The sequence below is a fragment of the Pyrus communis genome, chromosome 6, assembly GCF_041283825.1.
Source record: "Pyrus communis isolate YQ-2024b chromosome 6, ASM4128382v1, whole genome shotgun sequence".
NCBI classification, from domain to species: Eukaryota; Viridiplantae; Streptophyta; class Magnoliopsida; order Rosales; family Rosaceae; genus Pyrus; species Pyrus communis.
In genome coordinates, this window is record NC_142570.1 from 20,667,383 (window position 1) to 20,690,810 (window position 23,428).

The 23,428-nt window shown below is 38.0% G+C and overlaps 5 protein-coding genes and 2 non-coding genes across 7 annotated transcripts; all 7 read right to left on the reverse strand.

Annotated features, from left to right (window-relative positions):
- Positions 1–103: 103 nt before the first annotated feature.
- LOC137711164 (uncharacterized) lies at positions 104–2,040 on the reverse strand. Its single transcript, XM_068450371.2, has one exon. The coding sequence runs from the start codon at positions 1,710–1,712 to the stop codon at positions 657–659; it is 1,056 nt and encodes a 351-aa protein (XP_068306472.2). The 5' UTR covers positions 1,713–2,040; the 3' UTR covers positions 104–656.
- Positions 2,041–2,138: 98 nt separating this feature from the next.
- Positions 2,139–2,210, reverse strand: TRNAW-CCA (transfer RNA tryptophan (anticodon CCA)). The gene has a single exon. It is a non-coding gene; the product is annotated as a tRNA-Trp (tRNA).
- Positions 2,211–3,423: 1,213 nt separating this feature from the next.
- Positions 3,424–4,586, reverse strand: LOC148696428 (phospho-2-dehydro-3-deoxyheptonate aldolase 1, chloroplastic-like). Its single transcript, XM_088695213.1, has 3 exons — positions 4,542–4,586; positions 4,173–4,450; positions 3,424–3,727 (listed from the first exon to the last, which is right to left on the reverse strand). Exons 1-3 carry the CDS (start codon positions 4,584–4,586, stop codon positions 3,424–3,426), a joined length of 627 nt encoding a protein of 208 aa, XP_088551339.1.
- Positions 4,587–4,864: 278 nt separating this feature from the next.
- UVH1 (Restriction endonuclease, type II-like superfamily protein) lies at positions 4,865–10,494 on the reverse strand. The gene is made up of 9 exons (XM_068450655.2): positions 9,549–10,494; positions 9,235–9,455; positions 9,068–9,153; positions 8,671–8,832; positions 7,098–8,099; positions 6,434–6,544; positions 6,093–6,353; positions 5,784–6,007; positions 4,865–5,398 (listed from the first exon to the last, which is right to left on the reverse strand). The coding sequence occupies exons 1-9, from the start codon at positions 10,403–10,405 to the stop codon at positions 5,188–5,190; spliced, it is 3,135 nt and encodes a 1,044-aa protein (XP_068306756.2). The 5' UTR covers positions 10,406–10,494; the 3' UTR covers positions 4,865–5,187.
- Positions 10,495–11,584: 1,090 nt separating this feature from the next.
- Positions 11,585–15,966, reverse strand: LOC137710776 (uncharacterized). The gene is made up of 5 exons (XM_068449899.2): positions 15,236–15,966; positions 14,833–14,931; positions 13,278–13,322; positions 12,316–12,453; positions 11,585–12,101 (listed from the first exon to the last, which is right to left on the reverse strand). Exons 1-5 carry the CDS (start codon positions 15,632–15,634, stop codon positions 11,739–11,741), a joined length of 1,044 nt encoding a protein of 347 aa, XP_068306000.1. The 5' UTR covers positions 15,635–15,966; the 3' UTR covers positions 11,585–11,738.
- A 1,405-nt stretch (positions 15,967–17,371) lies between these two features.
- TRNAG-UCC (transfer RNA glycine (anticodon UCC)) lies at positions 17,372–17,443 on the reverse strand. Its single transcript has one exon. It is a non-coding gene; the product is annotated as a tRNA-Gly (tRNA).
- Positions 17,444–18,144: 701 nt separating this feature from the next.
- Positions 18,145–21,527, reverse strand: LOC137710347 (serine/threonine-protein kinase SAPK3). Its single transcript, XM_068449299.2, has 9 exons — positions 21,171–21,527; positions 20,173–20,247; positions 19,853–19,954; positions 19,673–19,726; positions 19,472–19,564; positions 19,196–19,288; positions 18,909–19,013; positions 18,695–18,793; positions 18,145–18,577 (listed from the first exon to the last, which is right to left on the reverse strand). The coding sequence occupies exons 1-9, from the start codon at positions 21,291–21,293 to the stop codon at positions 18,296–18,298; spliced, it is 1,026 nt and encodes a 341-aa protein (XP_068305400.2). The 5' UTR covers positions 21,294–21,527; the 3' UTR covers positions 18,145–18,295.
- Positions 21,528–23,428: the final 1,901 nt, after the last annotated feature.

The following is a 23,428-nucleotide window of genomic DNA, read 5'->3' on the forward strand; positions in this document are numbered from 1 at the left end:
GTGTGTGTGAAATGAATGGAAAACATTGCAGAAGCAAACCAAATGGAAATGAGTGTTTTAGGGCTGATTGATTAGCTTGCAAGCAACCATATAATACAAGAGAAACAAGTGAAATTTCTTTAATATTAGTTAGTATCAGAAAACACACCTCTCTGTCTCAACACATCTGTCTCAGGTGTGCTTCACCTATCTATCAGTATCTGATCGAAACACAAAACCATTTCACCGATGGAAGATTAAATGAAAGCCTTCTGCAAGAGATACCCCAAGCGTTTTACATCACAATCTTCGTAGCCAAAACCGACTTATAGAACGCTCGATTTGGCTGATAGGTCACATAATCCCACAAATCTACCAACTTACATGTTCAGAACCGTGAATCAGTGAATCAACGTACAAGTTTCAAAAGAAATTTACCATAGTTTCTCATCACCCTACAAATCTGAGTTCTTGTTAAGACCAGAGCAACTCTTTCTTCTTCAAGGCACACATCGTACCATATATATATATATATATATATATATATATATATATATATATATAGTTCTTACTCTAATTTTCCTACACAACACAAAACATAAATCCTAAATCATTCATTAATCTTGAAAGCAAGCTTACATAAACGAGCCTCCGCTCTGCTGCTCAGATCACTCCATCTACGAATCGTCAAGCGAGACGACTTTCATCTTCTTCTTCTTGGTTTCCCACAATGCATTCACACAAGCATCCACCATCTGCTTCTGCGATTCCATTATCAGCTGATTTTGCTTCATCTCCATCTTCATTCTCATCTTCGCCATCTCCCCGGCCATCTCCATCTTCCTCTTCTCCATCTTCACAAACACTTCTCCCAAAAACTCTATCGAAGACGCCATCGCTTCAATCGGATCGTCCATCCCTTTCCCAGATGAACTCCCACCTAAATCTTCAATGCCAACGCCATTAGAATGCAAACTCCCTTTGAATTTCTGATTAAATCTGCTCCCTGAACCAACTCCATTGCTGCCACTACGCTTCGAGATAAGCTTGGGATTAAACTTGTCGTTACTTTTACCGTAACTCTTGCTCCTAAAATCTGAAGGCCAGAAATTCCTATCCCCCAATGATTTTACAGGAAAACCACCATCACTTCCTCGACTACCATATCGATCAAAACCAGCTGAAACTCCTGAATTCGGACCTCGAACAGGATTTTTGACCCGAAACCCACCTCCGAATCCGGAACCTTTTGAGGTTGTCTCATCTGGGTCACTCAAATTTGGATCAGAATCAGCTAAATACCTGAAACTTTCATCATTTCTGACCCGAAACCCACCTCCATATTCAACAGCGATGCGGTTTTCCGGATCTGGGTTGGACCCGAAAACCAAAGGAGAGTCGCATTCCAAGTCGATCATAGGCTGAAACAGATCAAAGGAGGAAAAAAAGGCTGCCGGACCTATGTGAGTGGAAGCGCGCTCTTTCTCAGTCCGAAAGCGCCTCCGGAGCTTCTCCATCTTGTGACGGCACTGTATGGCGGTCTTGGGGGGAGAGACGAGGGGGCATCGGTCGTTGACGGAGGACGCAACGGAGTCCCAGTCGGTAGATTTGAGGTTGGATCGGCCGAGAGCTAACCATCGGTCCTTGTAGAGGGAGATGAGGGCGTGGGACTCGTCGTGGGTCCAGCAGGGTGGTGGGAACTTGCGGGGTTTGGGTTCGGTGGGTGAGGCCATGGTGGGTATGAAACTCGGTTCGGGTGTAGGATAAGGAGGAGGAAGAGGGAAAGGGTGTAGGTTAGGAGAGGAATGGTGGAGGAGGTGGTGGTTGTGGAGGGCATTGTAGTATTAATTTGGGGGAGAGAGGGTGGGTGTGATTGGGTAATGCTAATGTGCGCAGGTGGAAACAGGATGCAGTCTCTGTCGAGGGGCTACTCCGCCTCCTGGGTGAGCCAGCCAGCCCACTACTGTCTAGTGCCTACTGCTACCAAAAAGTTGGTGGACAGGCGGTGGTGCCTCTCTCTCTCTCTCTCTCTCTCTGACTTTAAACCACCTCTTTCTGCTCACTCCTCTCTCTCACTTGAATTAGTTTGGGCCTTGCGCTGGGCCTGAAAAAGCAGTAAGATTCGAAATTAAGAGGTTAAAAAGACAAAAAAGGGGGATTGAACCCGACGTGAATCGAACACGCAACCTTCTGATCTGGAGTCAGACGCGCTACCATTGCGCCACGGATCCGATGCTGATGGTTCCTTGCAGATCCTAATATATAGTAGTTGCGTAGGATGAGGATCCTCCTCCAATTCTCTTCGTAAGAATCTTACAGATCAATTCATCTTAGCCATTCATCGTTCATTGTACATCATGTGGTCAGTTTTCGTTAAGTATTGTTTGTGTTCAATTTTAAATAAAAAAATCAAAATAATTTCTTGCCTCAAGATGACTAATGAATGAATAGGATATACTAATCCCTAGGATCCTCACCAATAAGGATTCGGATAGGATCCTATTCCGTTGCTCTGTTATAGTAATTTCCCTTGTTTCGGGTGAATGTTCTTGTAGTATTTTGTTTACTTTTGCAACAATGCAATTGTAAATGGATAATGTTAGGGAGACTAAATTTTTAAACCAAATTTCCACATCAAATGATGTGTCAGAAATAGGAAATAAGCACATAAAATCAATACTACGCAATAATCTAATCATCAACTTCCACATTATTTGGTTTATAGTTTAAAATTTTGATCTCTCACAGCCAATGTTTAGAATAATTCAAACTAAGGTGAAAGTTGGCAGGCACATTTTATTACCAACTGCCTAGTCTACACGTCTATATTTTCTTCCTTTAATACAAATAGGTTTGAGATTTTGATATGAGTTTTTGGTACGTTAACTAATTATAACCAATGGAATATGAAGTTATTTATCTATCGTTCTCTACAACTTCTTCCCAATGAGCTCCAAAGTTTGCATACCCTCTAAAGAATACAAACGGACGTTGTATCCTTCGAACTATGCTACTAAAGGGCACAAGGCACACGTAGAGCCATTTTTTTCAACAAAAACTAGGGTTAACTAGTAACCGGAACCGGAATCCCATCTCCGGTATTCATGTCAATTCTTAATTTCAGATTGTGCCCTTTTTGTCATAAACGCCATCCTGCTTCATGCATCAGTTTTTGCCAAGAACGGTTGCAACTAGTCATTTATTTGCCATGCTCAACATGACAATTTACATGATAACATAACACGCTACGGTGATACAAGACTTTGAGTACCGCAGTGTTATTATTTTTCAGATCGAGGCAAAGACTAAAGAGAGGCATTACGCCATATAATATAGTTCATTACCTCTTCGATCGCTAGAAAAGAAGAAAATATTTCTCAGATTTTACAAGTAAGAACATAAAATTATCTCCAAGAAGCAACAAATCGATGAAGTTATAAAAGCTTACGCTGCAGAAGTGCCATTGACCTGACAATCATTGTTAGGTTTTAACCTGTCATTCCTCGACCAATCTGTTATCCAACTGACCCATGTGACGAAAAACCCTGCCTGACGCACAGCTCTGATCAAACGGGGGATCTGTGCCCCCATCCTGGTAATTATTGTCCGTCTACCAGGTTTGTTATGAGGGTTACGAACTTCACACAATTTGACAAGCTCTGTTGGGTCCATTGGATTGTCTCCGGTAGCCCCAACAGCACTAAGGAAACCAATAGCTTCATCTACTCTCTCTGCAAATTCCAGGTACCTAACCTCGGCCAGGTAAAATTTACTCAGCAGAATAAAACTCGTCAATGTGTATACTTATTACTCAAGTATTTTTTCACATCAACAATTTCTACCAGGGCACGAGAATAGAGAATCTGGGTCACGTAAAAATGGTAGCAGAAACTTCTAGGTGTCTGACTCCACCAGTATTTGCAGATGATAAAGAACTTAATTTTACCAAGGACACAACAGAGCTTTAATTATACAAGAAGAACCAAATCTTTGCAATCTGTTGCACGCTCCAGAACATGAAGAGTATAACCGACAACATTTTAGACTACCGATATGGTGCTCGACTTGTATGTAGCTTTCTGGGTCAGATGGAGATGCAAGATGCCTAGAAGTGCTGGCTAATTGCCAGATAGCCAAAAGATATGTTGCAAGTGTTCCAACATGAAAATCAAGATATGATTTATAACAGATACCTGTTTCCTTGCTCACTATGCTCTATAAAGTCCAGATTCCAATCTGAGACTCTCTGCATGGCAGCATACCCACCAGTGGCAAATGCTCTAAGGAGATTCAGTGTGCCAACAGACTGGAGGTACGCTCTGAGTAACCTTTGTGGATCAGGTCTTCTAGATTTCTCATCAAAAGCATCACCGTTGACATTGTTTCTCCGATAACTTGGGAGTTTCACGCCATCTCTAACCTCAAATGGTTCAGACCTAGGCTTTGCAAACTGGCCGGCCACTCTTCCAACCTGTCATAAAATAAATATCAGATTCTGTAAGTGACGTTGCATATGCTGGATTATCGGGGCCTGTCTAGTGACAGAACCCAAAGTTAAACACAGTGAAGCAACTTAGAATTTGGCCATCATGTGAAGGGTTGGACATAAGTAATAAGATACTTATACCAAACCAAGTAGAGGCCTCCTCCATACACAAACACGCAGAAACTACCTGATCAACTGAGTCTGAGGGAAGTTCAACTTGCCTTGTGTTCCTTTTTCAAGTAAGTGTATGGGAGATAGAAACCGGAAATGCCTCCTTTCAAAAACTACTATGCATGAGACAAACAGCACAAAAACAAATCAGTAGTTCAAGGAAATGCCAAAACAATGTTACAGTAGAATTCTTGGACCATATATTGGATCCAGTGGCAAGTTTCCTGATAAAAATTAAATAAGACAACCTAAAAATAGGCTTTCCATGTTATTAGTAGGAAACTGGGAATGTGGGTTTGCACAAGGGAGTGACATCCTAGCAAACACAGTACTAGTTTCTAATGACAAGGGTAGTCGCAATCAAAATCCTCGGTGTTCAACAAGTTTCCTCATAAATATCCTGTGCTTACAACAAATTATACAATGAATTGCCAAATGAAAAAAAATTAAACCCAACAACAATATTCAAATGACAAAATCGTAAGCTAAATAATCACTGCAATGATACACCAATGAATACATTAGATATGTATTATGATGACTGCTAATCTTCATAACAGGGTTGGATACTTGGCATCAAGAAAGTCTCTGAGAGTGCGAGCAGCCTTCTGACCGCCCATTAGTTCCGCTAGCTTCTCCACCGGCATAAGAGCAAGTTCTGCCAAGCTCTTACACCCATCCATTATGGCCCTGTAATTTGAATCTGTAACACCTGGGAGTCGTCTCAAAAACTCCACCGCAGATGTATTGTAGTTTTCAGCCCTGAAAATTTACAGCACCCCCTCAGATTTACATTTTGAGTAAGAAGTGATGAACGAACAAACCAAAGCTCAAGTAATGACGAGGCATTCCATGGTCAGGTCAGTGACTCAAGTATTTGACAGTGAACAACTGATGTGGTTCTACTAATACAATTCCCTCTCACGGAACACGTATCACTGGTGACTAAATGTTTTTATCACCATAAATATGCACTGATGATTTTATTTTTATTGAATGAAAAAATGCATAAGGAGGGCCCTGTGTAGACCACGTGCTATGCTAAAAAATAGTTAGTTCTCCCTATGCCTACTCTAGGAGTATGAAAGATTTGACTACAAGTTTAAGAAGCTACGATTACAACATGCAAAAACGAGTTGCATCTCACCTCACATCATCCTCCACAATTCCATCTTCAGAGGGTACACCAACTCTAGTTGCTTTGCTCTCATCAGGTTCATCCTGATTTGCCTTAAGAGTAGCAAATATGTCAGCAGTAGCATGCAGACTGCGAGACCAAATGATTCGCAACCGGGGGAAGTGTAGAACAAGCAACGACAGCTTAGATATAATACTATTTGGTGTGACATCATCACCAATATCACTTGCGGACTGCAACCAAATATCCAGCAACATATACCATCTTAGCATTAGGCCGACCAAGTAAACAATCTCTAAAGATATGATTCAGATTTACCTGAAAGGAGAAACTTTTATCCTGTGAAAATTCAATCAGGAGAACAGGTATTCTATAGTATCGAACCATTGTTTCCACTTGGTGATAAAGACGACCTGATGTGAAACTCATAAAGAGATCTTGGATACTCTTTCTCTCCACACATATCAGTGGAGAAAGGATATAATCCCCAACTTCCAAAGTTACGGGTATTATGCGCATGCCTTTCTGGTGAAGAACATTTGGAAGGCTGCTCATGAACTCCCTCATATCCACTATGACCTGAAAGATTGAGAAGTCTTAACAAACACTGGCCTTCTAGTAAAGGAGATACAAAACATAACACATGATCAAGAATGCACCTGCATTTCCTTCTCAGCAACCTTTCTTCCCCCCGCTTTTCTGGTTAAAGAATTTTGGGATGACAAAGCTTGCGGTTCTTGGGAAGAATTCAATCCCAAGCAGTTCCCATCCTGATGTCAAATTGAGGAGAGACGCACAGATATAGAAGCATAAGTATCACACAGATATCGACTGTAATATTCAAAATTCATAAAATGATTCAAGATACATTGTTGAAAAATGTTATACAGACAGACAAGTGCCCACTGGGAAATCAGTCTTTAAGTACCACATATTTAACCCAGTAGTGTATGCTTAAATGATTATAGCCAAAAGAACAAATACATAAAACATACATGCAGCTACGTATTAAAAAAAAGAAACTACTCTTCCTTGTATACTCGGGAGTAGCTTAAAGAAATCGTAATAGAGCAGTAGTTCATAAGGTCCATGCAGAACACTAAAGGTTGAGCACTAAGAAATAAGTATATAGAAATCCTAAACAGTTTTCATAAGCTCTGTTTGGTTTACTGAAGAGAATTCACATTTCCAGTCGTGAGTCTTAATTATGCTACTGCAATATTAATACCAGAAATGGAATGTAAACATTGATATAAATACCAGTACATTTGCAACAAACAGTCCCAAAGAAGATTCTCCGTAGGAAAAAAAAAAAAATCAAACCTGGTCAACTGGTATCATCATTAGTGACTTCTGCCTAATCAAAGATTCAAACGCTCCATTTTCCCTTCTTATACTCGCCTCAAACTTTTGCACCTCAGAAGAATCTTCATAGAAAATAAAATAAACTTTCAACTTCTTTGAGGGGTTCTCAGCTTTATGAACTTCAATTTCTCTGACAAAAGTCATATCTGGGTGGTAAACAATGATAATAGAGGGTCTCAAAATGTCCAGTATAGGTTGACCACTTTCAAGAGCATAAAAGTGAACTGGAGGTAGTGGCTTAGCATTTATTGTTCCAGTTGAATCCGCTACTCCAGTATGCTTCCTCAACACCCCTTCATCTACAGGGTCAATCTGGCATGTAGGTTCAGTAGAATCAGCAGTCACGACCTGATTGAGTTCATATTCTTGTCCTTCATCCTCTGAATCCGGTATAACAAGATCATCAGGTATGACTTCTTTTTTATCATTATTACTGGCTTTATTCCCCAAACATTTAACCTTGGCAAGGCTGTTTTTGGTCCTCACTTTTCCCCTACCCTTTCCACGTCCTTTGCCACTAACAAGAAGAGGAGGATTAGCTCCAACAGCATCATCTTTTTTGGATTTCCTTTGAATTTCTAACGATGAAGCCAATAGCACTTCATGTTCCTGGTTGTTTACACAGCCAGCTTCTGCGTTCTGTGGGGATTTTGAAGGAACTACTTTTCCCTTTCCCTTTCCCCTTCCATGTCCTCTACCACTAACAAGAAGCTGAGGATCATCTCCAACAGCATCATCTTTTTTAGCTCGCTTTCTAATTTCAGCAGCTGCAGCCAAAAGGGCATCGTGTTCCTGCTTGTTTACGCTGCTAGCTTCTGCATTCTGTGGGGGTGCTACGTGAACAACTCCATCTAGAACCCCAAAACCTTTGGGATTCTTTGATTTCTTTTTATACCGTGTATGCAAGTCACGGAGCTCTCCCTTTCCTAGCAAGTAGTTTTCCCATTCCTCCCGCATGACCTTCACAAGAAAATACACCATCAATTGGTTGATAAGCTTTTATATAAGCTTATGCATAATTGATTCTGAAAAGCCAATTGATATTTAAATAATAGAAAACAGAAATACAATCTTAGACTGCTTAAAGAGTTACAGAAAATGTGTGGAACTATATAATTAACGATATCCTTGCACAACAATGCCCAGAAACCTATTCACAAATGCACTTTCCTTAAGAACAAAATGTCTTAACATACGAGTTATAATTTCATCGAAATTAACATGAGCTTGTGTGTTTGAAGATTTAGGTTAAAGTTAAACCTCTAAACAATCAAATCAAGACCACGATTGCATATCCTTTGTGTTGATTCTCAAAATACTAGCACCTATTTGTCAACAAGACCAAGCAAGCATGTCAAACAAGCAGAAATCCCACTTAATCAGCAGAATTGTCTGAGATCACCACAATTGCAAGTCTCCAGATTTCATTTATAGGACAGTTTATATACAGTACAAGTCCAAAGAAACAAAGTTAACCTAACACTTCAAAATGAACATAAAAAATTAAAAAAAATTAAGGGCAAAAAAAAACCTTCTGTGGTCCATTGGTGATGAAATCTTCAAGCTGCATGCATGAACGTTCATCTTTGCATGCCACTAGAACAATACCACTAGAATCGTCATCACCTTCAACCAAAAGTTCCTCTCTTGATGAAGCCCGTCGCCTTTCCTCTTCTATCTCTTCAAGAACCTCCTGGAATTAAATTAACACATTGAAATGTTGATAAAATTATTTTATCAACTTCACTACCATCCCTATGGCCACTCTAACTGTAACAATAGAATTAAATGTGACAACTGACATAAGAAAGAAAATTAGGGTTCAATCACAACTATTAGGTGTTATGGTACATTGATCAGCCAGGCTGTGCATTCATGAAAGACGAATAACAATATAACAACATAGAAATGGGAACTCACTCACTCACACATAAAACCTTCCACTTTGGTGCCTCCTCTAAAACTTCATCTAAAACTATCCTACTACTTGTACTGGTCGACGATGTGCCTCCAACTGTTACATATGCAAATAAGAAAAGTTCAAAAAACACATTATAAAAACTGAATAACACCACACACAGTAATAATTCCTCACCTTGCTCATTATCACCATCCCCTTTCAGTTTTCTTTTCTTGCCTTTCGAACTTTTACTCTTATCACTTAATTTCACACCATCTGATGTCACAAACCGATACACCCTTTTCTTTGAATACTCAAATATCTTATAGCTCGACTCTGCAAATATCCAGACTGATCGAAAACTTTCTGACACGCGTAGTGTATCCAAGTATTTCAAATAAGTTACCGCATCATATCTACCGAAACAAGAACATTTCATTAATGGATTGCCACTACTGACCCAAAATGTATTTCACCGAAAACTAAAGCTAAAACAAAATCTCAAGTACCTGACGAGATAATCCAAGAGCTTTCTAAGAGTCTTTAAATCGGAGACGAGCTGCTTAGTCTTCTTCCCCAAGGTATGCCAAATGGGGTCCAATTGCCTCCTCACAATCTCATCAAACGACTTAAACAACCCATTCTCCACCGTCAAATCCTCCACATCAACCTTATTGGTCTTCCTCATCTCCTTCAAGCAAGCATCCATCACCTCAATTATCGCCTTCTGAATTCCCACCATGTGTTTGGTCATTGGCACCCGTATATCCACCACCTCCGGCGGCTGCCTCTCCAGCTCCTGCGACACATCCACATGGAACCTCGGCCAGAGGTGCATCTTCCGGAGGTACAAGCACTTCATAATCCTCTCCGCCTTGGCAAACCCAGAAACCATGGAATGGGGTTTGTCAGAAAACGCGCGAACAAACGCCGTTTTGTTGAGGGAGCGGAAAATCCGGACGATAAATGCTTCGGTGGAGGTTTCGGTGAGGGAATGAACGGTGGGGATGATGATTCCGGCGATTTGGGAGGTGGGTAATTTGCTGGTGAGGAGGTCGACGATGAGGATGCGGGGAGTGATGAAGAAGACATTGGAGGAGGTATATAGGGAGTGGCGGTGCTGGGAGGGGAGGTCGGCGGAGATTTCGGGGATGGGGTTGGGGTGGAAGTGGTGGAGGAGTTGAGATTTGAAGAAAGGTTGGTGGGGGGAGAGGATGAGGAGGGTGCCCTGAGAAGGAGTGTGGAGGAGGAGGAGGGCGGCGATGAGTCTGGGGAGGGAGAGGCCGGAGGAGAGAACGACGAGGCCGCTGCCGTTTTGAGGATCGTCGAGGAGTTCGGATATGATGTGCTCGTGGAATTGGACCATTTCGGGAGAGAGAGAGAGAGAGAGGAGTCGGAGAGTGGAGAGAGACCAAAACCAAGTTTTGAGAGGGTTTTACAGGGTCACGGACTCACGGTGGAATTCGTATGCGACTGCTTGGAGGGGGTTTTGACCGTTCGGGTGGTTAATGTTAGTTACCAAATTACCACTAAGGAGATAGATAATTAGTAAGAAATTACAGTGTATTTCTCTCGTCACGTGACAAGTCATGTGATAAACTATATAAGATAATCGATTAATAAAGAGATTCTAATTATGGGTTTATATGTCATGAAATATATTTTATGACCATTTCGTTTATTTTGTTATAGTTAATTCAAACTTATTCGGCTATTCCACATGTATACCATTATGGCAGTGGCACTCGCATATATTGTACAATACGCTATGTTTGGATTCAAGATTTTCAAGTTATTAAGAGATTAAGGTCAAGTTAGAAGAAATGAACCACAAAAAATTAATAGTTGATATTAGAAGATTCTTCATACTAGCATTACAAAAAGACATGAGAAGAATTTGCTAATCCGTCTTATATGTATTAGTAATGCTCATATGGAAAATTTTCTAATCCTTTATTCATTCCTTACTAGTTTGACATCAATCCCTTGAGATTTGAAAATCCATTGAGAGTAAAAATCCCTAACCCCAAACATAGCTAAAGAGTTTTAGAATTAAGTTGGTATCAAAACTATCCATCTATGATAGTTGGCGGGTCGCTTCAAGCATTTGATTTTAAAATAGAATTGAACCGTTGATCTTTCTTGATTGAATTCTTGACCATGCAATCAGTTTTACTTGTTTTAATTTTCATTAAAGTTTTGTGTAAGTCGTTTAAGACCTTGCTTGGAACTACTTTTAAAACGGCTAAAAACGTTTTTTGTAAAAATGTTTTTGAAACAAATCTTTTGGAAAACTGCAAGTGAATCTTGTATAAACACTTAAAAGTGTTTCCTACAACTAATAATTTTTGCAGGAAGCACTTTAAGTACTTTTGGAACCTAAAAACATTCTCTGAAAGCGCTTTCAGTCATTTTAAAAGCACTTCCAAATGAGCTCCAGTTTGTTTAACAAGGAAACACTACATTTTGTTTAAGTGAAGTGAAACCAGCAAGACACAAACTTCGAGAAAATAAGAGAAAAGGCAGGAAAACATAAACAGCAACATAAGCAAAAACCTGCTTCTCAACATTTCCATGATCAAACGATCTAGGTATTATATCTCATATATGTATAAAGTTTAACTTAGAATAATAAGATAAAACAGCGTCGGAAGGGACTGATTTCATCGTGTATAAACACCAGTATTGTATAGATTCTTTTAATTTGATTTCATGTTTGCAGTGAGATCTCCATGACTCGTCTTGATTCTTCGCAGAAGCAAGGGAACGGGCTTTTCCAAGACGGTCACATTGATACTGTTCCAAACCTCTGGAGTGGTCGGAAGTTGAGCAATTTTCTCGGCGATGTTCATGTCTTCTGGAAGAACAGAAGCAAAGACAGTGTAGTCTTTTTTCCACTCTACGTGATTTGCTAGGCTTATGAAAAATTCTGGGCCAGAACCAATCCACGCTACCGAACCCCTTCTAATGGTCGGGCAAACTTCAGTCGGAATCTTCGTAAATGTGCCTCCTTGGGCTTCTAGTGTTCCTTGAACCAGTGCAAATGGAGGGCCAAAAGGAGTCTATCAAATTCACACAGGAAAAGTTATCAAATTAGTTTATTTCCCCTGTTCTTAAGTGCAGTATTGGGATTGCAAAGCGTACGTGGCCCTTCTCCCATAAATGAGCATGTATTCAGATGCGAAAGGGCATTCAAGGTAATAAACAACACAGCAGAACTAACAAATGCATATCATCAATTTTAGACTGAAGTCAAGCAATTTAATCAAGCCTTACATTTTTTATGTGGTTTCCTTCTGAATCCCATGATTGCCCTCGGCTCTCTGCACGATAAAACTGGCAGCCTGCACAATGGCGCAATGCCAACAACTCAAGAATGTAGGCTACAGAATGAGGGGCACATTCAGGGAAAAGCTGCACAAATTAATATATAGAACTAGAAATTATTAGTGTATGTCATAAATCAAACAAAACATAAATGAAGAGCAAAAATATGGCATTTGCTGAGTGGTAAAAATCAGCACTATGTGTGAACTGCATATCCCTACAACATGCCAAACGACAAATTCCATGTCTTTTTTTAGTGAGAGGTATACAGCTTATCAAATCGTAACAGCAAGTAACACAAGATCAAAACAACCAAACGTCAATGAACAGATATAATTCGGTACATTATTCTTTTGGGATTAATAAATAACACTTTAGTATATCCGAACATGAGATATTACAAAATCATATCATTTACTGTGCACATATACCACATCATCTCAATTTACACCAATTTTAAAAATACTGTTTTTTTTTTCTTTTTTTGTTTTTGGTTATTTTTAAGCGAAACAAAAGGCTTAAAATTTTTGAAGTTTACTTTTCAAAAGAATTTGTTGTTTTGTCAAGGGAAATTTCTAATCTTGATGATGTTCTCTCATGTTGTTATTCATTCATTGTTAAAACAAGAGGGCAAGAGCCATAAACAAGAACCGAGTTTCACGGAAATACCGAATTTTTAGCAATGTCTACGAAACCTCTCTTGAGTTATTGAACCAAGTCAGAAATATAACACAAACATAAATTCATGTACGCAAAAGTTAACTCCAGAGGTTGCTCTCTGACTGGTGCATTTTAAATTTCCCTCTGGCCATAACGATTCATGTTCCATTTGCAAATAGCATTTTCGTATATTGTATCCAAAACGAAATAAGAAAAAATGAGTTAAAAATTCTGATGGCACCAACACTTACTTTTATATGAAGAGTTCCATATTCTGTTTCCAAGCCAACAATGCCCTAGAAAGAGAAAAGATAGGCACATCAATAGCATATTAAGTTGGTCATACCATCATACAACCAATTTCTGGAAAACCAACAACAAACGAAGAAATCAAGATACATAATCTACAAAAATGGTTGACTTCTGACTACATAATCTACACAAGTAGTATATTAAGTTAATCATACATTCTCTGTTGACTGCTCGTCAAACTCCAATGTCAAATTATTGTTGATCTCTGCATTACTTTTTGTAGTGGAGTTGTTAAGATGGTAAAAGCTACAATGATGCTTCTGCCCTTTTATCTAGAGAATCGAACCTTTAGTTTCGTTTCATGAAATGCATGTGGCACAAATCATTAGGGGAAAATGCAGAAATTTTGTACAAAGGAAGTTGGTAAAACTTAATGGTTTACTAGGCATGCCTGTTTGTTGCACAAAGAAAGTTAAACATTCATACTATACACAATTACACATACAACCCGCTATCCTCTTTGTCTAAATCTTTCTAGCTTCATTTCTTATTTTGGGGAATTTTCGATTATAAAAGTGGCAATAACTAGTCAAGTAAAACAAAGAGACAAACGAGATAGAATTTTCTGGCAGACTGAAAACAACACTAATGCACATGCAGTAGCTGAGAAACTAGCAGCAGCAGGACATGCGCTCAAGATGAGCATGCTAGAACTAAAATGAAGGAGGAAAAAAAAAGGTTGATAGGCATATTAGTCAAACTTTCACATTTGCATTCCATGTGCAAATTGATAGGCATGAATGATGTAAAAAATCCTGGATGCAAAGATATCGAGTCTTCTTTCTGTTTTATCTGAATGAGTCTTCAATTGCTAAAAAGTTTACTTTATACTTAGGGATTCTGATATGAATCTAGATCATTAGCAAGATCAGAATTAGGTAAGTTCTGATCTGCACGAAAGGTGTGACAACCTGATGAGCTTGTTATCCCTAGAGTAACTTTTTTATCTGTTGTAATGAGACTTCCATTATTGGGTTACCCATATACTTTAGATTGATACAATACAAACCTCTGGTAAAATGGCCACCCGAAATCATCATTGAAATTAAGATCTCATTCAAAGACAAAAAATCAATCACTTATCTAGAGTTTCTTTTTGTATATTATATGAATCATCTGATCTGCAAGGACCATGATTGGGAATTATTTTATCTTCTTCTCCAAGGAAGAGGCAAAACACGATCATCTTGAATTTGGGATAGCTACTCGAAATCTTAGTTTAAGACTGGATTTGTTATCAAGGCCCAACAGAAATTACATGTTTTCCAAAACCCCAGTATAAGCTCTACCCATATACGTTCTGATTGCCAATTGATACGTAACTAAACCTAGTTGCCTCTTATAGGAACTGATATAATGGAAATTCCATAAACTCCAATAGTTCTACTGATTAACATTCCATGTGGGAACAAATCAACTTAAATATGACTACAAGATTCAGTATACAAAGGCCACATTAATTAATAAAAACAAATGCTCCCCAAACTTCCATACCTCTCCTTTCCCAAAGATGAGTCCAGAAGTCCACATAACTGTTTCCCCTACTTCCTGGCGCTGTGGTGCCAATGTATCTTTCTGTTTCTTCAACCAGCACTGAAGTGACAAAGTTTCAACCAAAAAGAAGTTCAAGTTAATGAACTGAAATATGGAATAAATTTGACAAAACATAATCCAAAGATGCAACCTTATCAAATAGGAAAATGCAGACTAATTATTCTTCAAACTTTGAAAATATGCTCAAGAAATCAATTACACAGATTAAGACTTATTGAGCTTATATAATGCCATCCAAATCAAAACTTACACATAAATTGGATACATTCGTCGTAAACATTCGAAATTAATAATCAAAAGTTAATTCATTTGGGCAAAATTCCAGTGCCCAGATTCAAATTACCTCACCAAATTTGGAGCCGCAAGCCTCCTTGTTCCCACAAAACACCCAAGAATCACACAAGCAAGGCCCATCGGTCCCAGTACACATGGATTTACACGCCTTGCAGCATTCCTCAGAAGAACTGAACTTAAACTCAGAACCCCACTTCACGGCAGCCCCCCACAGCTCCAAATTCTCAGTCCCTCTGCAACACCCGCCACCACTCTCCCCCTCCACCCCAACGCCGCCGCCCTCCTCAACCAACGCCAACGACTCGAGCTCCGAGAATGAAGAGGCGTCATTGGGTTTAAGCACCGCAGAGACGAATGTGTAGACCAGAGCACAGGAAACCAAAACCACCAAGAGGAGGACGAAAGAGAAGTAATGGGTGGCTTCTGGGTCGTTTTGCTTCCGACCCATTTGAGAATTGGGGGAGAAGAGTGAGACCCGGAAGGCGATTTGGGGTCTGTGGTCTGGATTAAGGGTAAAGAATTGAGCTTGGAGATTATGGTGTTGACTTTGGACAAGGATTGATCGTGGAGAGAAAGAGGGGAACACCAGAATAGGGAACTGGGCGACTGGGTCAATGTTATCGTTGTCTTTTTTAATTTCGTTTACAAAAGATATGTTAGCTAATTGCAGGGGATCAACGTCGTTTTATATTTTCTAAGGTCTGTTTAAGGACAAATTTATGGGGGAAGTGATGATTAATGAAAAAAAGAAACCTCATATGTTATAAGGATAATTGTGTTTTAATCATTGGATCAATTAGTTCTTGTGTTTTTAATTTGACCAATTTGATCATCGTCGGTTAGAAAATGCATAAACTGCTATAAAATAAAATAAAATAAAATAAATAATTACTCTCCTCCAACCTCCCAACCTCCTCCTATCGTTTCTCCTCTCCTAGCTTTCTTCGCCCCCACTCCCTCTCCCCCCCCCCCCACACAAAAAAAAAAAAAAAAAAAACTGAAAAAAATTTGTATGTCACAACCTTAATAATTTTGGAAGTTTTATCTACTATACATATTATTTTTTATTAATTTGTATTTTTCTATAAATTTAAAATTAAAAAAAAAAGAAAGAGAAAGGGTAATATATGGCTCTCTCAATTGCGGTACGTTTCTCTTCTCCTAGCTTTCTTCCCCCCCCCCCAAAAAACAAAAAAGAACTAAAAAAAAAATTCTATGTCACAACCTTAATAATTTTTCATATTGGAAGTTTTATCTATTATACATATTATTTCTTATTGATTTTTATTTTTCTATAAATTTAAAATTAAAAAAAAAAGAAAAAAAAAAGAGAAAGGGTAATATATGGCTCTCTCAATTGCGGTATGTTTCTTGATTATATAGTAAGATACGAGGTGATCGGGTTAATTTTCTCAAGACTACAATTATGGAACTCGCATAGTGATAGCTGATGTCAAGGTGGATCCAGAGACACGTTCATCGAGTTGCATGCTTGTGCGGTTAAGGTTGTGGTTGGGTCAAGGACAAGGCAGATGATAAAGTGGGTTTGTTTAATCTTTTTTTTTTCATTATGAAATTATAATTTTTTTTCTATTTTAATTCAAAAATATTTTTCTATATTAAGTTGTAATATTTTTTATGAACTTTTTAAATAGAGATTGGATGAATTGTCCTTAATTGACTAATGGAAATAAACACAACGACTAATTGACCAACTGAAAATATTAGAACTAAATTGGCCAAATGACTGTAACAACTGAACTATTTGACATTTAAGCCAAAAAAAAAAAAAAAAAGTCCAGATCAAATATTAGACGATAAGTTTGCATATGCCACATGATCTTTAAGGGTTCTGCATCGTTGGAGCTAATGTGCCACTTCAATCTTATTTTAGGGTACTTGACCAATAGGAACCGAAACTTCCGTGTGAATAGGAAGTCTTATGCTTGTAAACTCAAAAAATTTAGTAAATTTTTAAGGTACGTCTGGAAACTCAAAAAAATTTTAAGGTACGTCTGGAAACTCAAAAAATTTAGATAAAATTTTAATGGTAATGGTAAACACTGAAACTCAGCAGCTACGCTTATTAGATAGGATCCGCAAAGTTCATCTTAAAGGGCTAAAAAGCCAGTTTGAATTTCTTCAAGCGCTTGTTGTTTCTTTAAAATAGGAAATTTAAAACATGTGCGTTTGCCGGGAGTCGAACCCGGGTCTATTGCTTGGAAGGCAATTATCCTAACCGTTGGACTACAAACGCTATTGATGTAAGGCCTCCCTGTTTTTTATTGTTTTAATGACTTTGTACAGCTCTCAGTTCGTCACATAGCTAGAACAAAATTTTATAGAACTCTCACTTCACATAATATAGGAGCAGATTTAGGTCAGATGAAGTCGCAATGTAGGGACTTTAATTTTTTGTAAGAGTGGTATGACCAGCCACTGATCATGTTGCCCCATCCAAAATGAACTCCTAATTAGAAGACACACTAATGACAGGCAAGCCTACACACTTGTTATATGATTATAATCAACTCGAGAAAATTGGAACATTGGTATCTAAACGTTGATCCAATTGAAGTTTCGGTCCATGAACTAAAACTTTATGAATATTGATCTCTGAACTTGTCACAATGTGAAGCAATGATCTTTTAGGCAACACCACTAGAACTTCTCTTGTTCGCCTTTTACAGCCTTTTATTTGGACAAAATGAATTTGTAGCTCAGGAAACAAAGCTCAATGGGCTAAAACCCTGGGACACTACTCCAGTTTTATCAATCCATTCTGGAAATATCATTATTATTCAAAATTTTATTAAATACTAGACACTTTAAATTATGCAGATCATGCTATCTGATTTGTGAAGATAAAAGTTCCACAAAAGTACAAAAAAAAAAAAAAGAAAAAAAAGGGCATTGCGGATCCAAACATGTCCAAATACAATCTACATACAACGGAAATAACTCAATCCCACTTCAATATGTTCAAATTATTCGTACAAATGTGTATAGCATGAATGTGATCAACACCATAAATGTGAGATGTCCAAGGGAAGTATTTTTTATGTGTGTAAACAAACTCTAAAAAGAACAAATCCTTCCGATATCATGCTCACGGATAGCCTGAAAAGCTACCACTGCCATCGACTTCGGAGTCCAAATCAGTCTCTAGATCAGCAGAGTCAGACGGCCCAGCAACAGCTTGACCGCCTGCTTTCGATCCGCCTTCCCCTGGTGTCCTTGCCTCGCATATGATCTTATTTATTTCTTCAATGCTCTGTTTAGGCTGGTCACGCTCCACTACCGCGTAGTTTGTTCTCTCGACCTCAATTAGCTCTTTCGGCAGATTTTTCAGAAACCAAGGGTGCTTTTTTATCTCAGGAAGACTGATCCTCTACAACGACAATATGACAAGGATTGTCAGTGCTGTTTCATACACTTATCTCCAAAGTCCGTACATTGTTCTTGTGCATCGAGTGAACACAAATGAAACAGTAGAAACCCATGTTACCTTAGAAGGGTTGGCAACAAAAATACGAGAAAGTAGGTGCTTGCAGTCTGCAGAAACACGTACATAGTCGGGTATGGTGTACTGGGAACTCATAATTCTCTGTTTCAGAAGTTGCAATGAATTGATTGTTGGAACTAAAAGCCAAAACCCTTGGAATTAAGATCACAATGTACAACTACCACGTGTGTGTGTGTGGGATGAAGGTGAAGCTCACCTCAATGGTCTTACGAAAGTTTCTAGGATCTTCAGGATCCTCAAAAGGATATTCTCCCACCAACATCACGTATAACGTCACGCCACAGGACCAAACATCTGCAAGCTACCAAGTTGTACCGACTAAGAAAGCAAATAATATGGTACGTAGTATGATTGTATCAGTTTGGATGATATTATGTGTAAGCTACTACATGATCAGAACTACTTTTGTCCAACATATAGAAAAATCCCACAATATGATTGAACTTTTGAGGCTGGTTGCGGAAACAAATGGAAACTAGATACCTTTCCATCATATTCCTTCCGTGACAGAACCTCTGGAGCAATGTATGCAGGCGTTCCAACAGTTGATTTTGGCTGTGAGTGCAGTATAGCAGACTGCAAGGTAGTAAATAATATAAATTTACATATATATATATATATATACATATATTATACATATCAGGCAAGTAGATGCTAACCAAAAAATTCTTTAAGTGGGTAAAAAAGACTAGAGAGCACCAGAATAATCCGCGTAAACTGAACTAAACAAAGTTTATTCAACAAGAAATTCATAATAACCTTGGAGTATCCAAAGTCGCATATTTTAAGACGTGGTGAAGCACTTCCATCCAAGAGTGTGTTTTCCAGTTTCAGATCCCTGTGACAAATTTCCTGCGGTCAAATTACACCCAAATGTAAGAAGAGAAACTATAATTCTTAACAGGAAACATTTGGTTATGTGTATGCATATCTTTCTGTGTTTGTCAAATATAGATATACCATGGCATGACAATAACTGACTCCGGATATCAGCTGTTGGAAGAAAAACCTTGCCTGTCATGAAGGGCAACTAACGTCAAACAATCAGTCAGAAAAACTAACAGTTACATATAGTTTCAATACGCACCAAAAAGTATAGGAATTTGAATCAAACGTGCCAAATAAACTAAACAAGCTAACCTCGTCTTCACTAAATCTACCAGCAGTGCATATCCTCTCAAAAAGTTCACCGCCAGCTGCATATTCCATGACAATTGCTAAATGACTTGGAGTCAGCAAGAGCTGCAGCCAAAAATGATTCTTTTGTTCATGTACAAGTTACAACGCAAGACTGCCTTATCCAGCTCTATGCTATCACTTCCGGTTTGACTGATGATTATCCTAACCGAAAATTATATAATACAATGACATGCTGGGAAGGGAAAAACGCAAACATGGAGACATGCACCCCCGGAAGTGCATGTGAATACACAGTTGAATCAATACAACGTTATTGTTACCTCTTTGAACCTGACAATATTTGGATGCCTCAACGATCTGTGATTTATTATTTCCCTCTGAACATTCTCATCAATCTGAAACTCAGAAAGCCGAAAAAGAATTTATATCCCTACTAAAATATATATTCATGATAGGTACGCAACGAGAAGAAAATGCTAGAAATGAATCAGATGACTAAATGCTATCCAAAATACACGTGCAGTAGACAATTAAGGCAATAGCTACGCATTTGAGCCCTAATTTGCATATCCAGCTTTAAGTAATGATAAAAAGGATATAATTATACACTTAGAAGTTAAAGCGATACAAAACACGATCATGTGCCAAAAAAGGTTGAGAGCACAACTCTCCGCATGATGAGAATTGTAGAGTCGGCACTACCTAACTGTAACTCAACATCTAAAATGCAACCGGAATTAGTCAAGTAGTACACTATCTTTATGCATAAATATTTCAGAAGCGTGCTTGACTTCACAAAAATATACCAGGCTTTACGAATACTCCATCTTTTGCCTTCAACTCGGACAATATTTGGAAATTTGTCATATCCAAACTAAGCATCTCTAACAAACGCAGCTATGAGGTATGAAGTTGAACATTTCATGGATCAGAAAAACAAAACAGTATCACACAACAAGAGCTAACTACATGAGACTTTGTTGATGCCATTCCTCAGGGGACTACATCGGTGATTTAGTTGGGGACAATATCGATGTTAAATAGCATGGGCAGTTGAGCCGTCTTTGAAACTTTAATCCCATCATATTAAATGGGAAAAGAAACACAAAATTCCAAACAAAAACCCAGTAACTCTTTTCTTTCAGCAGGTAGATATAAAAATCACAACCCTTAAATCATCCAAAAATTAAAACACATCACAAACTCTACAACTATTAGCAGTAACATTTCAATTAAACAAAGTCCAAACATTTTAATTTTTTATTCAAACAATAAATAAATGAACTGAAAAAGGAACAAAAAAGAGAAAAGCAATGACCTTTTTTCCCCTCTCTATGTATTTGACAGCAACAAGCTCCTTTGTCTTCTTATCTCTGACCAGCCTTGCCACTCCAAAATTCCCAGAGCCAAGATCCTTCATTGCCTCATACCTCTCCTCCATCGCAATCCCAAACCCTCCAACAATTCAAGCACCAAATATCCCCAGCAGCTAAAAATAGAGAGACAAATATATCAGAACGAAAAGGAAAAATCCAAATGAAAATATCTTGGAGATAAGAAAGAAGAGGAGACAGATTAGAAAATAGAGAGAAAAGATTGTTTCGAAGAAACAGGACAAGACCACGCGTCAAAAGAGCAAAGAGCTGGTCCTACTAAATTACAAACCCAAATTTAAGGGCTGGTTTGGTATTACTGTGCTTTGAAAAAAAGTTGCTTCTGCTGTGCTGTGAGAATAAGCAGCTGTGAAATAAAGCAGCAGAGTGTTTGGTAAACTTTTTTGTAAAAGTGCTTTTGAAAAAAAAAAGCAGTATTAGAGTGTTTGATAAACTTTTATGTAAAACAGATGTGAAAAAAAGCCAGTTTTTCAAAGCTAGGTTTTGCAGCTTCTTGTTTTTAGCTTTTTTTCATCCAAAACTGTGAAAAAAAGCTGAAGCTGAGTGTTTACCAAACACAAAAACAGCTCCCAGCTTTTTTTGATAGCAGCTTTTTTCAGAATCACCTCAGTACCAAACCAGGTGTAAATCTCTCTGGTCCCATAAAGTCAGAGCCTTCCCGCATTTTAAATCGTACAAGCCATGATGTTTCAAGAACGTGGATCTCATACTCTTTCAATTATGTCTGTTTATTATACATCGTGTAATTAATTTTTGTAAGTTATTGTTTATATTTAATTTTAAATAAAAAAATTTATAATGATTTCTGATCGCACAATATATGAAGAACGGATACGATTGGATGATTCTCGAGATCCTCACAAAAATGATATGGAGAGGATCCTCATTCAACCCAGGGAGGATCCTCATTCATGTTCTCTTCGGATTCTCTTTGTAAAGATTCCAAAAATCCTTCAATCGTGTCTGTTTATCGTACATCATGCAATTAGTTTTTATCAGGTACTGTTTATATTTAATTTTAAATAAAAAAATTTACAATGATTTCTGACTGCACGATCAAATTTTCTTTTTCAGATGAGAGTGGAGTGCCTCTCGAAATGTAATAAAATGTAAGGACAATGTTTGCAAACAACCTGCTTTCCACATTTTTGCGTTCAATTTTGAATATCTTTCACTGGTCAAATTGACTCAAAATGAAATCGTAATTTGATAATTTATTTAGAGCTAACAACATTTTACACCACAAAGTTTTTGGGGTCATTTGCAAAATGAGCCACGAAGGTTTAATATTTTACGTTTACACGTCATGGTTTCTAAATTGTACCAAATTAATTTTCCGTCAACTTTATGGTCTAATTAGACATTAAGTGCTAATGTAGCATATATTAGGTCTACATTTGTTAATATCATAAAAGGATTAGCAGTGAATTAGCCCTGAAACTCTTCTTCTTAATCAAGACTTGAATAACAGTGAGCATCCTAGGGTGACGAGGACTCATAGGGTAATGAGCCATGGCCCTCCCTAGAGGTGTCAAGCTTCCATCTTTGTCAAGTGCTTGAAGACTCTTCAAGCAACGCTCTCCTTTTTCCAAGGCATCACCATCTGTAGGAGGTGGAAGAGGAAAATTGGACACCTGGATGCCCAGAAAAAAGGTCATACTATCTTCTTAATCTTCCCGATTTCACAAAATATTGTGTGATGATAAATATTTGACTATTGGGTGTGAGTTGATTAATAATTTTTAGTTTTATTATTTATATATCTTGTACTTAATAGTAATTAGCCTCTTTGCACGCACTAACGTGCGTGCGAGAGGCATTTTTGCATCACGGGCGCTACGCGTCCCAAAGATGTGTTGTTTTAGATATTCTTATATTTCTTAAGTGATTATTTTATAAAATGTGTTTGTGTCCATCACAACAATTTCTTATTATTTTCAATTTTTTATTATGTTCAATCATCTAACTTAGTCTTTTTGCACCTACCCATTGTACCCAAAAATGAAATTTATGAATTGTACACTAACCAATCCACCTTTTTTTACTTTTTTTTTGCTTGCTAATTATTATGGTGTCTTTTTTTTTTTGGCTGATAGAATTTGATTTCACGAAATGAGCTATGCTTGATCATTATTATGACTTTGGTAATTAAGTTACTCAGTCTAGTTAGAATTTTGTTATC

Bases quoted from the DNA above. Each gene is read 5' to 3' on its own strand.
- LOC137711164 (XM_068450371.2), bottom strand. From the start codon at position 1,712: ATGGCCTCACCCACCGAACCCAAACCCCGCAAGTTCCCACCACCCTGC.
- LOC148696428 (XM_088695213.1), bottom strand. From the start codon at position 4,586: ATGTCCAACCCTTCACATGATGGCCAAATTCTAAGTTGCTTCACT. The intron at 4,451-4,541 runs GTGTTTAACTTT...ATTTTATGACAG, and splicing joins AAATTCTAAGTTGCTTCACT to GTTGGAAGAGTGGCCGGCCA. The intron at 3,728-4,172 runs GTATCTGTTATA...GGCCGAGGTTAG, and splicing joins CATAGTGAGCAAGGAAACAG to GTACCTGGAATTTGCAGAGA.
- UVH1 (XM_068450655.2), bottom strand. From the start codon at position 10,405: ATGGTCCAATTCCACGAGCACATCATATCCGAACTCCTCGACGATCCT. The intron at 8,833-9,067 runs GTGAGTGAGTGA...ATTTAATTCCAG, and splicing joins CAAAGTGGAAGGTTTTATGT to GAGGTTCTTGAAGAGATAGA. The intron at 8,100-8,670 runs GTTTTTTTTTGC...TTTCTTGTGAAG, and splicing joins TCACCAATGGACCACAGAAG to GTCATGCGGGAGGAATGGGA.
- LOC137710776 (XM_068449899.2), bottom strand. From the start codon at position 15,634: ATGGGTCGGAAGCAAAACGACCCAGAAGCCACCCATTACTTCTCTTTC. The intron at 14,932-15,235 runs GTAATTTGAATC...TTGTCACTTCAG, and splicing joins GCGGCTCCAAATTTGGTGAG to TGCTGGTTGAAGAAACAGAA. The intron at 13,323-14,832 runs GTATGGAAGTTT...TTCTCTTTCTAG, and splicing joins TCATCTTTGGGAAAGGAGAG to GGCATTGTTGGCTTGGAAAC.
- LOC137710347 (XM_068449299.2), bottom strand. From the start codon at position 21,293: ATGGAGGAGAGGTATGAGGCAATGAAGGATCTTGGCTCTGGGAATTTT. The intron at 19,289-19,471 runs GTTATTATGAAT...ACTACCTTGCAG, and splicing joins GCGACTTTGGATACTCCAAG to TCTGCTATACTGCACTCACA. The intron at 19,014-19,195 runs GTATCTAGTTTC...ACAACTTGGTAG, and splicing joins GGAAGGAATATGATGGAAAG to CTTGCAGATGTTTGGTCCTG.